The sequence below is a fragment of the Pagrus pagrus genome (genome assembly GCF_965226575.1).
Source record: "Pagrus pagrus genome assembly, chromosome: 2".
In the NCBI taxonomy this organism is placed as follows: Eukaryota; Metazoa; Chordata; class Actinopteri; order Spariformes; family Sparidae; genus Pagrus; species Pagrus pagrus.
The window spans coordinates 9,715,949-9,731,406 of record NC_140186.1 but is presented as its reverse complement, the minus strand read 5'-3'; the positions used below and the strand labels follow the sequence as shown (position 1 = coordinate 9,731,406).

The window sequence follows — 15,458 nt, the reverse complement described above, 5'->3', positions numbered from 1 at the left end:
AATATGCACTGCTTAATCACAATGAAAATGCAAAGATTTAACATGGATGCTGTATTTTTTCTTTTATCTCGTGACGTGAGCCTGCATTGCAGATGGGCGTGTCAATTAAAGTATGCTAAATAAATTTAGTTATCTAAAGTTATCTAAAATTGCTACATGCTGTGTTCTTTGTGCACTAACACACAGAAAACCACCTGAAAAGCTGTGAAGCCACAGCAGCAGGACTACTTATGAAAAGTTCCATGTAGTCTGCCATGTATTAGGTGTGCACTAAGGAACAGTACATACTGTACATGTTGTGCAGATGGTGGGGTTTCAGCCCACAGCTCATTTTTGCCCCTCGGCTCCCGAATGCACGGCTGGAGTAACCTGCTTGGAGGGCTGGGGGCAAAAATGCACAGCTGGGCCCCTCTTTACCACTCTGTTTCACCCCACTCTGATCATTGTGCAATTAATTCAGTAACTAATAAGACACACACGGGGATTGTGGAGTATCTGGTGATCCAGATGTGGTAACTGGTGGAGGAGAATGCAGAGAAGTGGAGGTATGCAGTACTATAGCAGAAAACACAAGGTTGAAGGTTCATTTATTAGTGTCCCAAGGGCAAATTTGTTGTGCAGATGCATTCAGCATTCCAAAGTAAAAGACAAGACATCAGAGGACTACAAGTTTGGAGGACACCCAGACAAAATACATTGAAAGCATTGAAGTATCATCATCATAGCATAAGAGGGTCATGACAAAGTGCTTCCACAAACACGCACATGCTCAAAAGCTTAAAATAACCTTACATGGGTGAAGTGCATCATCTCATGCTGACTTTGTTCTGCAAATGTTATAGCCACGTTTTAAGGGGCCACGTCCACGTACAACAATATTTCTGAATCATTTCACTTTCCTCCTGAGGGGCCACAAACCAACAGCCAGAGCAAAGGAGATGAAATTCAGTATTTAAGGGACACTGTGTAGTTTTGGAGATGAAATACAAACTCACAATTTTAATATTTACAATATTAATAAGGTAATAATACACCTCATCTCTGAGATGAGATAAGATGAGATGAGATAAGGTAATAATACAATCTCAGAAACATTTATCTTTTCCATAACTGAATAAATAAGCTGTTCTCAGAGGTAAATAAGGTCCCCAGAACACTGTTTGATGCTAGAAAAGTGGCAGGGTCCGCCAAATGTAAACAAAGTAAAACAGTATGAAATTGTGTTGTAATTTAAGGTCAGTTTGTTTATTAAACAAACCTTGATGTTCTCAAAGGTAAGTTATAGAATCTGTTATCCACACAGAGAGCAGCCAGCTGTTAAATGGTCAGGCTCCTGGTTTGATGCTTCTAAAATCTATGATCATTTTCTTTTGTCTTGGATGTGTTTAGCTCCAAATAAACGTTCATCACACCAAAACGTTTCTTGGGCTGGGTGAGAGGCAAAAATCTAAATGGGAACCAGCTGCATGCAATACTGTTTTAATTTTAGTTTAGTTGTATTAATTGATGATCAAACTATTTATTAACATCTTCAGTTTATTATAGATTCCTTTATTCCACTGAACTCTTTGCCATATCTTATTCTCATTTTATTTATCACTCATCTATCTTTGTGTCTACATGTTACTGTGTGTTTGAGTGTGTGTGCAAGGCTGTGTTGTCTGCATTTGAATCTGAATGATTTACTTTAATGAATAAATGGAGTGTGCAAGAAACCCAGATGAGAGATGCAGGACTGTAAGGCCTTCACATCCTACACTCACTGGTCCTCCTGCTGTTAAAGCTCCCTCCTGACCTTTATGGTGTGTGTTACAGTGGACCACAGCTGTCAGTCTCACACCATTAACCGTGCTTATATGATTTTATAGCTGCAGCCACCTCTAAGGTCACCAGTCATGACACATTTCCTGCTGAAAAGGCCAAGCTGCAAAGGTTAATTCACCTTCCTGAATAAAGGGGAGAGAGGGAGAGAGAGGGAGGCAGCAGGGACCAGGAGGACGGGGCAGGGATAGAGTTTCCCCCCGGTAAGAGATCTCTTTGACCGCCGTAGATTCGGGTTTCTCCTCCTCTCTGACTCACAGATCCACACCGAAGAGAAATGCCTGTTCCTTCACGATAATGCTTATTTTTTCCTTTCTCAGACTATAAGATGAACTCATGGTGACCGCCGAGGGCTCTTCGCGGTCGCTGCCCGGCGTCGTGTTACCTTCCTCGGGGCACCATGGGCTCGTAACATGCCTTCTGTGTGGAAACGGATAACGTTCTCGGTGGCCTCGGTGCTCTGTATCGGCTCCGTGGTGCTCCTGGTCGTGGCCCTGTCCACGGAGCGGTGGGTCACCGGGCGGATCCTGTGCAAAACCGGGGCGGAGATAGTGAACGCGTCCCACCCGGAGCTGGAGCAGTTCATCGGGGACATTTACTACGGCTTGTTCCAGGGAGGGAAGACCAAGAAGTGCGGGCTGGGGAAGAGGCGCACCAAGATATACAGTAAGGTCACACACAGCCTGGGAGCTCTGCAGCTCTGTGGGCTCATGTTAGATAGTTTACACACATCCAAACATTATTAGTAGGTCAGACTACATCTACAGTAATACTCTCCCTGTGGTCCACATGGATGTATTTGTCAACATCCACATGGAGGCAGCTCAACATGGCTGTTATCATCACCTCTGGTCTCCAGTAAAGCCAATCAGAGGCTCACACCTTCCAGATAATATCTTTAAAGGACAAAACAACTCACAAAGTTTCCTTAAATACCATATTTCAGGCTGGATTTTGGGGAATGTGTCAAGGAGTCATCTAGAAAATGTCCATTTGATCAAACAGAGTATTTAATGAATGTAAATATACAACTTGTGATACTGTAAGACAGTGTTTTTATTAATATTACCTTTAATTCAGCTGCTTCAGAAAAAACTATGTTAAGGGGTTATCTGCCGAGTAGTACAAATGCACACCTGTTACTCGGAGTACTTCTTTTCTGTTGATAATATATTTCTATCGCCTCTCTTCTACATGCTTTTCTTGCAAATTTTGCTCGATGTAAACACCATAAAAGCCTTTAAAGTAAGACTTAAAGGTGCACTTTGAGTTTTGGGGAGGACATTTTAATCAGAAGAGAGAGATCTAAACAAACTTAATCGTTTTCGTGACTGAAAAAACTGAATAAACAAACAAAAAGAACACAATTTTCATACTGTTTTACTTTGTTTACATTTGGTGGACCCTGCCACCTTTCTATCTTCAAACAGTGGCCTGGGGACCTTATTTTCCTCTGAGAACAGCTTGTTTATTCAGTTACAGAAAAGCTAAACATTTCTGAGTTTGCATTATTACCTCACCATCATTTCAGAGTTATTATTTCTACTCCAAAACGACATAGTGCCCCTTTAAAGATACGTATTCTGCACTCTTTTAATATTCAAAGAAACATGTATCACAAGACACATTACTACTACCACCACTGCCAACATACAGACATGCTTGAGTTAGTTTACTGACATTAATATCACATATAGAATCCCATCTTGACTCATTACAAACCAGCTCACAAGGCTGATGAAGCGTCTTTTTATCTGTGTTTCTCCGTCTGTCCGTCCAGTTTTCCCGAAGCTTGTGCGGACGTTGAACGGCGGCCTTCACATGATGGTGATCCTCTTCCTGCTGGTGGCTGTGGGCTTCGCGTTGGTCAGTCTTTCTTTCTGCATTTACAACGCACGCAAGGTCCCGTACCAGAGCATCAAAGGGCACAAAGGACTCTACCTGTGGAACTTCATCGCTGGTGAGGCAACTCTTCCCCTCAAAATCTCCCTCAAATGTGGATTTTTGAGTGTTTATCTCTTTATTTCCCTTCCTGACACTTCCTAGCATCACTTTACCTCTCTAGTCTCCTTCCCTGACTTGTGCCCCCTCTGTGTCCAGCTCTTTTCGGTGCCCTGGCCCTGCTGTGCTTCCTGGCAGCCGTGAGGCACCACAGCCTGAGCGAGCGGGTGGCCAACTATCGCGAGAACCTCTTTGTGCTCGCCGTCCTGGATGACAGCCTGGACTGGTCTTTCTGGCTGGGTGTTGGCAGCATTGCGACTCACTTTGCCGTCTGTGGCGTTGTCGCCATGAGCCGGATCAAACTGCCCAAACCGGAGATTAAGAAACCTGAAGAACCCACCATCTCTTCTCTGGACCTGCTCTACTGAAGGACCGAACAAGGAGTGTTGTTGTTTCGCAGCGCTGTGCCAGAGCCCCTTTCCATTCTGAGACTTTTAGGCTCCTTGCAGCCTCATGATGAATTTTTATGTAAATCCTCACTTGACAAATTATTTTCTAGTGTTATTTAATGTTTGTTTGTCTGTGATAATTATATAAATGATTCAAGTGTTGACTAGAAGGTGGTTTGCTTGTCGATTGAAAAAAGTAGCCTCGACATTGGTCTTGATACATGAGTGTAAAGATCTCCACATCCTGCATCGTGACCTTTGACCTTTGCATTCTGGACGTCCCGTGCTGTAAATATTCTGTCTATAGCTGCAACATGTAAATACATAATTATTTCATTATATGTAAAGAATGTCATCAACGGATCTGTTTTTCTCTTTATGGTTTGCTGAGTAAAGCCTTCGTACTTCAGTGTGTGAGTCCCTTTATGAAGGATTTAAAGATGTTTTTTTTACAGTAATGTTCTTTGATCCCTGACAGAAAGTGTAAAACTCTGCATGAATACTTGTTTATTTAAGGGGGAGTTGTGGGCTCATGTAGTAAATATATGACTATATGATCTCCCATAAACAGAAAGAGACTAATAAATTATTCTTTGACTTTTTTTTCAAGTTGGTCATAAAACGTTCATCATCTGAAGAAGTAAGCTGTCATAAAATTTCAAACAATAATAATTTTATAAACTGACTTTGGCAATTATTAAAGGGCTTTTATAGTATGTAAAACTGGTCCTCTGTTGAGTTGTCTGCATGACTTCAGAAGAATGTTTGTCCTCTTTTCATGTTGTTGTCTTGTTTAAGATGCCTCCTGTCCTAATAAACTTGAGCTGTAAATATGAGGTCTCATCCAAGTGAGGAGTTTTTTTTTAAATTGATAAGATTATGTGAAGCTTAATCTGGAAACTAGATTGTTAATCTGAATTTGACAGAACAAATGCATATGTGGATTTTCTTTTCTGAACTTTCTGTGGGCTTAAAATGGTTGTATAAACCACACCTGAGTTAAGTTTGCTGTTCAGAGTAGATTATTATTATTATTATTATTAGACAGTTGTTTTGGAAATGTACGCTCATTGGTAACTTCAAATGCAGTGGTGGAAGACTAACCAGATATTTCTTTACTTGAGTAAAAGTAGCAATACTTACATAATTTTACAGAAGAATTAGCATCAAAATATTCTTAAAGTGCCAGAAAATGATGGATCTGTAATACAATTATTGTTGCATTAATGTGTAAATCACTTTAATGTAGCAGCTGGTAAAGGTGGAGCTCATTTTATACACATTTGATAGTATAGACAGAGGATCAATGAATCTTATCTGAAGCTATAAAACTACCTCATAGTTGATATGTGGCTTGTATTGATTATTAATAATAGTGGAGTAGAACCATAAAGTAGCAGAAATAAAGACTCAAAATTGTACTTAACTACAGTACTTGAGTAAATGTACCTAATTACTTCCCACCACTGGTTAACTGATGCTGCTGGTTCAAAGCCTCCTGCAGCTTCACACTGCTGCCGCCAGGTGGCGACAAGGCCCCATCTTGGTCGCTCGTCGGTGACGTATGAAAAACGCGACGTTCTGCTCCCTTTTGCACATGCGACCTCTAAAACTGTGAGTTAGTAGTTTGTTTGGGTGTATATATATGCAGAACAGATGACAATGCTGCTTCTGAGGAGAGCTGCGCAGACGGCGGTGCGGACGAACCACCGCAGGTCGTTTTGTGCTTCACAGACTCACCTGAGCGACAGAAAGGTAAGAAGCTAACGTTAGCATGTCTCTGTCAACATTAGCTGACAGTTACATCAGTAGGCTAGTAGTGTATCTCACAGAATTTCGCACCGAGGTGAAGTTATATAAATATAAATATAGATATATTATCATGATGATAAAGCTAATACTAAACTGATTTCAATGGCTTTGTTTTATCCAATAGTTTCCATGTTATGTGACCCAGTGACTCCAAATCAATACCGAATTGGATTACTAAATAGGACAAAGAAGACACACCTCTTTTAAATGGATTTTACTGCTTCTTCTATTTTATATATTAATATTTATAATTAAAAAATCAGCATTTAAATTCCATAGCTTCCATGTCATCTGACTGATATTTATATATATTTAATTATTCATATAGAATAGAAGAAGAAGTAGAATTTAATGTATGTGTTTAGATTGTGTATTAGTTCATGGGTGTCTGCTGTTAACCCTGTCTGTTGATGGGTATGTGCAGGGTCTGGTGCTGGGAGTGTTTGAGAAGGAGGGAGAGGAGGACAGCCTTCATCTGACAGAAGCTGCTGCAGGTTTTGATCAAACTCTGTCTGGGAAACTCTCTGAACTGCTGAAAATGTGAGTCTGTAACGTCTGTGAGCAATAAACACTCAGTCACCAGTTTATGCTACTGGTCATTCTTATACAGTAGTGCTGCAATAAATCTTTCTTTCAGTTTTCTTGAACAGACTGAACATAGATCACATATAAACATGCATTACATACGCAGTACATACCCACTGAACATTTTTTCCGTCTTTGGATCAGACGGTATATAAAACTCATCTTGGAGATGCTGTCTTAAACTGTGAAACATACAGCATTCCTAATGGATACCACCCTTAATGTGTGTATCTTGACTAACTTGTTACATATTTGCTTAATTAAATGGTTTTGTGTTTTTTCTTTCCAGCTCTGGACCGGCTCTCAAACAAGGCAAAAGCAGAATATTTTATGGAATCCACAAGGTAACGAAGTGTGATATCAGAAGAAGTAAACAGTCTCTCTCGACAACAACAAAGTTGTCCAATTGTCCTTGTTTGTTCCTCAGGACTTCCCATGTGTAGCGGTCGTCGGGCTGGGTAAGAAACATGCAGGTGTGTGTGGGACAGAGAACTGGGACACCAGCAAGGAGAACATCAGACAGGCAGTGTCAGGTAAGACTCGGCTTGTCTTAGTGCTGCTTATATGGAGGTTATTCTGGAGTTAGTACTGGGCTGATACCTGTGTGTTTTGTGTGTTCAGCCGGCTGCAGGTCACTTCAGGATCTGGAGGTGAACCACGTGGAGGTGGACGCCTGCGGTGACGCCCAGTCAGCGGCAGAAGGTGCAGCTCTGGGTTTGTTTCAGTACGACCAACTCAAAACAAAGAAGAAGACCAAAGTGACCACGCAGCTTCATGGAAGGTAGACTAACAGCTGAACTTTACATTCCTCCTGAGTTAACAGACGTATGCAGCATCGTTCTCATTTAAATATGTGTGTTTTTGTTCGTAGTGCTGACTCAGCCAGTTGGGAGAAAGGAGTCGCGTATGGAGAAGGCCAAAACCTGGCACGCCTGCTCATGGAGGCTCCAGCCAATCACATCACTCCTACCGCTTTTGCCAACACTATTGAAGAGAAACTAGGGCCACATGCTGAACGAGTCACAATAAATAAAAGGTTTGTGCTTTATTCATCATCAGAACGTTTACAAGGACTGTGGGTGTTTTCACAGCGCAACCTTTTATAATGTATCCATCATGAGTGACAAAGACGTGTGAAGCACAGTATCTCTTGCATTATCGAGAGTTTTTGTCTGATAATTCATGTGTTTTTGTAGATCTCAGTCTTGGATTGAGGAGCAACAGATGGGGGCGTTTCTCAGCGTGTCTAGAGGTTCAGAGGAGCCCCCTGTCTTCCTGGAGCTCCATTACAACGGCTCTCCTGACAGCAAACAGGCCCCGCTGCTCCTAGTGGGCAAGGGCATCACCTTTGACAGGTAAACCGTAATTATACACAATCTGTGTCATTACTAGGAAAAGATTATCAACCGCTGAACACATATAATACTCACAGCTTGTTTAACCACTCTCTGTTTGTTGGTAGTGGTGGTATTTCTCTGAAGCCGTCTCCCTCTATGGATGCGATGAGAGCTGATATGGGTGGAGCTGCCACCGTGTGTGCGTCCATCGTCACAGCAGCAGCTCTCAAGCTGCCCGTCAACATTATCGGTGAGCTTTTGACAGTATGAGTCCATAAAAACTCAAGTTGACTTTTCAAAACTGTGTTTCTGACATTGAATCTCTGTGCATATACACATTTTTTTAAACACTAAATCAGGTCTGGCTCCCTTGTGCGAGAACATGCCGAGTGGAAAAGCTACTAAACCAGGTGATGTTGTCAGAGCCAAGAATGGAAAAACAATCCAGGTGGGTGGACCCAAATGAAATCTGAAAGTTTCATACAGTTGAGGTGTGACATGTGCGGCCACAGATGAACAGGTTTTTACTGTTATTGTTGTGTGCAGGTTGATAATACAGATGCAGAGGGCCGACTGGTTCTCGCTGATGCTCTTTGTTACGGACACACCTTCAACCCCAGAGCCATCGTCAATGTTGCTACGCTGACAGGTGGGATTGGGGGTGGGATTATTTTACACAGTTGCAGTGGTGACCAAAAACAACTTTTGTTTTTAAATCATGTTTACATCGTGTTATGAGACTGGTTATGACTTTCATTTGTTGATTCAAACAAACATGCATTTGCTTTGCTTTGGTTGCAAACCAGCTAATCGGACTGAGACCTTTATCGATGAATCAGCCAGTTGTTTTATTTAACGATTGTATTAATTGTTTAGTCAGTAACATGTCAAATATTGTGGAAAATGCTTATCACAATTTCCCAGAAGCCAAACTGAAATCTTCAAATAGCTTCTTTTGACTAATCAGCCATCCAAAATTCAAAGAGTCAAAGATAAAAGACAAAGAAAAGCAGCAAATGTTTGACATTTTCGCTTAAAAAAACGACTGAAACCATTAATCGAGTTAACAAAACCGCTGGCAATTAATTTCACTGTGATCGAGTAATTGTTGCTGCGCCATAATTTTGCAAAAATCCATGATAAGTAACCATGGTAACGTGAACGTGTCAGTGACTGCAACTCTCTTTCCCTACTCCCTGTCTATATCTTCACCATAAATGCAAAAAAGCTCAACAACTAATCCTAAAATGACGTGTGTGGTTGTGTATACGTGTGATTTGACAGAAAACTGTATCGATCTTTTGTATCTTCAACCCCTGTATTAACGGTGCAAGAAGCCTCTTTTTCATCCTGTTTCAACTTGTCCGTAGTGGTGATAATCATTTTTTCTTTTTTTGTGACACCAGAGAAGACACTTGCTGTCAGTGGGTTTGATTTTCCCGTGTGGTTCCTTCTAGAATTAATGATGCGGGATGATGGCCACCAAGACAGTGTACTTAAATGAGCTGTCTGTAAATGCTGGTTCATATTTATATCTATTCATTTGTCGGTAATAAGTCAGTGTGAACACAAAACAGACTAAAATGAAGACACGAGTTGTCACAGACCAACTGAACTGAGCACCAGGTGTCAAATCCACCTTTGGCGTGAAAGATATGCAAATTTAATCAGTAAATATTAAAATGTGGCTTCTTCCGTCTCCAAGGTGCGATGGATGTCGCTCTTGGCTCAGCAGCGACTGGAGTGTTTACAAACTCTGACTGGCTCTGGGAGCAGCTGCACAAGGTACTGCACAACAAGCACACTCACAGCATCTCAGTGTCTTAGCTCCTGTGTTGACTAATGGTGTGTGTGTGTGTGTGTGTGTGTGTGTGTGTGTGTGTGTGTGTGTGTGTGTGTGTGTGTGTGTGTGTGTGTGTGTGTGTGTGTGTGTGTGTGTAGGCTAGTGTTGTGACGGGTGACAGAGTGTGGCGGATGCCTCTGTTCCAGCACTACACCAGACAGGTGACTGACAGCCAGCTGGCCGACCTCAACAACATTGGCAAATACAGCCGGTACGTATCTCGCTACACTGAGTGAGCGCCTGCAGCTCCTACCTCAGTCATGAGAGTAATACAGTGACACAAGATGGTTTATTTATCTGGAACTGTCAGAGCAGCAGGTCCTTCAGTGCAGACCCACAGAAATGCAGCTTATCGACAGTTGGCTTGATCAGAGCCAAGAGCGATGGAAATGTTTATTCTAGCCTGATAACAGAATGTTAGCCTGAAATGGCCGAGCCACATTTAAAGGACAGTGCCCAGGAGTGTTATCACTCTTTATTTACCTGAAACTGACTGTTGTGTCTGTTGATGGTCTCTCTAGTTCTGGCGGTGCATGCACAGCAGCTGCATTCCTCAGAGAGTTTGTTACAGCTCCTCATTGGGCCCATCTGGACATCGCTGGCGTGATGAGCAACAAAGATGAAGTTCCCTACCTGAGGAAAGGCATGTCTGGAAGACCAACGCGTACGCTGGTGGAGTTTGCTGCTGGACTGGCGCACGATAGCTGAGCGACTGGATATCAGATCGGACTCAACAAGACTGTCGGACTGTGAGCCTCTTCTCTGGCGGGATTCGACAGTGATATCTCCACATAGACGGACCGAGCTGATGGCCAAGTTTAGAAGTCCTTGTACTAAAACAGTATCATGAAAATGTTGGCAGTGATCCTTAGCTGTATTTTCTAAACACATCTGACTGTGGAGTTTTTGTCTGAACACAGTGTAATAAAGGTTCAGTGTCCCACCACACTGTTGTGATTTCAGCTGAGAAAACCTGAAGCTCTGTAGTAATTACATAGTTCACATAATTTATATGTTGTATAAATAAACTCTAAGATTTTAATGATGTGTGTGACAGTTGTTTCTGTGTGGCTCTAATGTTGACACAACATGGATCTACACTAATTGACCAAAAGTATGTGGACACCCAAGCACACTACAGTATCTACTCCTCTGAGAAAGCCAACCAGCAGATCTCAGAACCTGGCTGCAGGGACTCGCTTGCATTCAGCCACAAGAGCATTGGGGAAGTCGGACACTGATGTTGGGTGATATGTCCTGGCTCACAACTCGCGTGCATCCACGCCAAAACGGTGAAAACATTTTCTTTATTCACCTCTCATTGTGCAAGAGGGCGTTGTCATACGGAAAACAAGGTTGGACTATGGTTATCACACACTTGCGTGTGAAGATATATAACTGAGGCAGGATATTATGTAGTTTTACAATAAACTTTACTGCCTTAAAAAACTAACTTCTCTGGGAATTTCAAAATTATAATCATCCCAAGCAAATTCTCCAGCATTATTATCTTTAAAAATAAGGTTTTACATTGAAAAACATATACACCAATACAGCTATATTTGTGATATGCCAATATTGGCCGCTAATATCAGCTAACTGATATATCAGTCGGACTTGTCATGAGTTCAATCACTGTGTTTTTCCTTGTTTTATTACTTCATGTGAAAAGAAAAAAAAAGTGAAAGAAAAAAGAATACATAGGAATCTTAAAAAAACAATAATAATTTGTGTAATATGTTATATACACCAGCACAAAATATAGTTTTGTGTTGTAGCATCAACATTAATCCACTAAAAACAACCCAAAATCAACATAAATGTACACAGGGTTGTCCACATACTTTTGGCCAGAGAGTGTACACAGGAAACTGTTTCTGCGCATGTGCGGACCGGGGGAGACAGAAAACCGTCGGATCAAGATGGCATCGTCCATGAGTGGGATGTTTTCTGGCCAGCAGCCGTCTGGTGCGCATCCCGTCGGGGGTCCCGGTGGACCGGGCCAGCCGGGCTTCCCCGGTACCGCTCCCAGAGCCCCGGGAAGCAACACGCTGGTGGATGAACTGGAGGCTTCCTTCGAGGTAGGAGGCTAATGTGATAGCTTCCGTTAGCAGTGTGTACTAACTGTTATTAGCACATATAGCTAGCTAGGTGAGTTTCGCAGCTAGCTAACGTTTGCTTTGCTGGTGTTGCTAAGATGCTGCAGTCGCCACCTGATGGCTATGGAAAGCTCATCATGTTAACCACGTATTTATTGATAGATATTGTGTAGGTAACTTTGTTTTGTAGACGCCAAAGTATATCGGCTAATGCTACTTTCAGACTGGCTCATTAGCATCACGTCCCAGGCTCCAGCTGCACTCCTGTCTCCTTTTCAAACACTAAAATCATCAGAGTCCTTCCTCTGTTCAAACATTTTTCTTAATCCCATCCTAGAATGTAAGCAACCATATAACATCATAATAATCTGCACAATGTACACATGTATCTCGACATCCTGTACATGCCATAGCCATGACTACAACTCTTAATTACTAGCTTTATTAGTCACTTCTGAAGTCATACACTTTGGCCAGATGTTCACTTTGTTTTACTTCTGTTCTGGGACTGTTTGTCATGGTTTGGGCTTGGCTCTTTATTAGCAATTAATTAAAATTGACGGTAGTGTTCCTTTAACTTTATGGCAACAGGAGGCACTTTACTTTATTCCATCAGGATCATCCACTTTGTAGTATCAGACCTGTTTTACAAGGACGATTAGTCTAATAAGCAATAAAACAACAGGCCTTTTCACAGCAGACATTTTTGGTTTCCTCTTATTGGGAAACTTATAGGTGTTATAAGAGGTGTGTGATTTTGTAATTATTGGTAGACTCACTGGTTATTGGCCCTAGACGATTATCGGGGCAGATATTCAGCATTTTCTGATAATTGGTATGAGATTTTTCTGTCAGATTACCGATAAATCAAACTCATACTGTGGCTCTGATGCAGCATCCTCTCACACAATGTCCCTCCCACATCAAGTTTATCAAATACGTGTAGTGGAGAGGAAGTATAAAGTAGTAGACAATGGAAATACTCAAGTAAAGTACCTCAAAATTGTACTTAAGCACGGCACTTGAGTAAATTTTATTGAGGTTGATTAAATCACTGGTTGTTTGAAGTTATGACACAGAGAGTTTCATTTTTTATTACAAATTAATATTGGTCCCAAATACCAGTTTCCATATTGAAGGGATGACTATTGGTACTTTCACAAAATATCAACAAAATGAGACTTTTCATAAATAATCATGAGTAATGTGGATATAGTGACTAAGAGGGTAAAGGCAAGTATGAGAGCAGCTGGAACAGTATGGAAAATTACATCACTTTACTGTAATGCAGCCTTTAAAAAACAGGAAAAGACAACACTTACACCATATTACAATATAATGGCATCAAAATCTATTACAGTACTTAGTCTCATATCACAATATAACTACAGTATCGATAGAATGCCCAGCCCTAGTAGACAGTAATAGCTTTAATTAATCTCATCTAGAAAACAAAATCTAGTCTCTGTACATTTCATTTACATGTGTTTTCTTACCTCACATGAGGGTCAGCAGGTGTGCAAGCAGAAGGCAGAACAGACACATAGGGGTTCAGTGTGTGTGTGTTTGTGTGTCAGCTGTGTCAGCATCTACATGCTTAACTGGTCTCCATCTGCTTGTCGTATGTAGTGGCACCTACTGTACCAATCTGATCTGCCACGTGTTCCCACATATGAGATAACACTGGACCATATTGCCTTTCCTACCCATGTGTTCATATACTGTATATTTGTATATATTGATGTTTGTGTTTGTGATGGAAACAGAAAAGTGCCAATACCATAGTGCAGAAATAACTACAAGTCAAAGTCCTGCATTCAAAATGCCAAATCACAATGTAACGATGTCCAAAATCTAAGAAGATCTATAGTCTCATCATGATAAAAATATAATGAAATTGATTAATCATTTATCGCAATAGTTGCAGAATATTTTAATAGTTTGTTGTCTTGTAGGCCCGTCCCAACTGATTTTTACATAGTGGCACCATGAAGCTGAAAGTTGTGCTTGAATGCAGCATTTTTGGCTGCTGGGATTTCCCGGAGATTTAGATCCCACCATTGTCAGGCTTCTGCTTTATCCCTGTGCATCTGGAAAGAAATCATTGACTTGACCCTAAATCAAAAACTTGACTTGACCCTTACTCTTTTCAGAATTACTTAGGCTAGAAAACTAGTATCATTCTGACACAGCTCATACTACAAGACCACCTGTACTGAAGCCCTGACAAGCCACATTTTGGACCATTCGTTAAGAAAGAGTTACTGATGTTGTTCTCTCTGCGTTTATTCTTCAGGCATGTTTTGCATCTCTGGTGAGCCAAGACTACGTTAATGGAACTGACCAGGAGGAGATTCGAACTGGTGAGTGAAGCCTCTAGCTTTTTTGTTCATGTTGCTCATATAAGAATCTGTATATTGATGTTGTTTTCTGTTGACGCCAGGTGTTGACCAGTGCATACAAAAGTTCCTGGATGTGGCTCGACAGACGGAGTGCTTCTTCTTACAGAAGAGGCTTCAGTTATCCGTGCAGAAACCAGAGCAGGTGGTGAAAGAGGTAAATTCTCATACTGACTTACACTCTCATTTACCTTGAATCTTCTGAAGCGGCCCTCTCCATCTCCCATCCACTTTACACTACTCGTGATCCCCAAATTATCTGTGTAAGCGCAAAATGAACTCCTGGAGAACCCGAACTGTTATCTGTGCTGTATTCAAGGTTCACTGGCAGTGCCTTTCGTAGACTCTGTGACATGCCGTCAGTGTTTACATATTATGTATTCATCACCGTTTGTTCAATTTTAATTTGCCTTCTCTCCTCACTTACATTTTTTCTTCTCACTTCAGGATGTCTCAGAGTTACGCAATGAGCTGCAGAGGAAAGAGTTGCTGGTTCAGAAACACTTGTCCAAACTGCACCACTGGCAACAAGTGCTGGAGGACGTGAGCGTTCAGCACCGCAAACCCTCAGACCTCCCCCCTCCCGGACCGCTGGCCTTTCTGGAGCAGGCCTCCGCGAGTCTGCCCCCCGCCCCTTTAAAACCAAACTAACACACTAAAGGTACGGTCGCGTTAGTCCTCGGTTAAATGAAATTTCCCCCACGCTCAGGATGTGATGTTGAACTCTGACCTGCAAGGTAGCTACAACCAGCCGGACATCACACTGAAACAAGAAATTCATCCCTGCATTGATCAATCACACAGTGTGGAGATGAGTACCTGGGAGATGGAAGTTTAGTGTTGCTGCACCTGAACAATAAATCCTGACTTAGTTTTATTTCAACTTTTTTCAGTATTTTGATTTATGTAAATATTTCTGTTGCTGACTTTTTTACTGTAAAAATAAATTTTGTGAGAATTTTGAATCTTGACTGAAGTCTTTATTATCTATTGCCGTTGCACAGTGCATACATCTTCACATGTTTCTGATTGAAAACAGGTTCAAGCATTTACAGTAGAATTTAAAGGGGCGTTCCACCAATTTCACACATGAAGATTAGTTAACCAGTCTTAAAGAGCAGTGCTCAGCAGGTAAGACAGTTGTATAATGTATTTTGTGACTCTGGAAATGC

The 15,458-nt window shown here is 41.5% G+C and overlaps 3 protein-coding genes across 5 annotated transcripts; all 3 read left to right on the top strand.

Annotated features, from left to right (window-relative positions):
• The first annotated feature begins 1,801 nt into the window (after nucleotides 1-1,801).
• On the top strand, nucleotides 1,802-5,027 carry clrn2 (clarin 2). Of its 3 annotated transcripts, none has more exons than XM_084370621.1 (4): nucleotides 1,981-2,024; nucleotides 2,150-2,487; nucleotides 3,602-3,781; nucleotides 3,922-5,027. In XM_084370621.1, exons 2-4 carry the CDS (start codon nucleotides 2,235-2,237, stop codon nucleotides 4,188-4,190), a joined length of 702 nt encoding a protein of 233 aa, XP_084226747.1. In that variant the 5' UTR covers nucleotides 1,981-2,024; nucleotides 2,150-2,234; the 3' UTR covers nucleotides 4,191-5,027. The 3 variants fall into 3 exon arrangements, with proteins under 3 accessions (XP_084226745.1, XP_084226747.1, XP_084226746.1); XM_084370620.1 differs by having other exon boundaries at nucleotides 1,986-2,024; nucleotides 2,142-2,487; XM_084370619.1 differs by having other exon boundaries at nucleotides 1,802-2,487.
• Nucleotides 5,028-5,744: 717 nt separating this feature from the next.
• lap3 (leucine aminopeptidase 3) lies at nucleotides 5,745-10,830 on the top strand. Its single transcript, XM_084375593.1, has 13 exons — nucleotides 5,745-5,966; nucleotides 6,448-6,563; nucleotides 6,898-6,952; nucleotides 7,036-7,141; nucleotides 7,230-7,389; nucleotides 7,480-7,644; nucleotides 7,805-7,963; nucleotides 8,071-8,195; nucleotides 8,305-8,393; nucleotides 8,492-8,594; nucleotides 9,651-9,730; nucleotides 9,887-9,999; nucleotides 10,310-10,830. Exons 1-13 carry the CDS (start codon nucleotides 5,868-5,870, stop codon nucleotides 10,494-10,496), a joined length of 1,557 nt encoding a protein of 518 aa, XP_084231719.1. The 5' UTR covers nucleotides 5,745-5,867; the 3' UTR covers nucleotides 10,497-10,830.
• An 849-nt stretch (nucleotides 10,831-11,679) lies between these two features.
• med28 (mediator complex subunit 28) lies at nucleotides 11,680-15,251 on the top strand. The gene is made up of 4 exons (XM_084375399.1): nucleotides 11,680-11,869; nucleotides 14,184-14,250; nucleotides 14,331-14,443; nucleotides 14,734-15,251. The coding sequence occupies exons 1-4, from the start codon at nucleotides 11,711-11,713 to the stop codon at nucleotides 14,935-14,937; spliced, it is 543 nt and encodes a 180-aa protein (XP_084231525.1). The 5' UTR covers nucleotides 11,680-11,710; the 3' UTR covers nucleotides 14,938-15,251.
• Nucleotides 15,252-15,458: the final 207 nt, after the last annotated feature.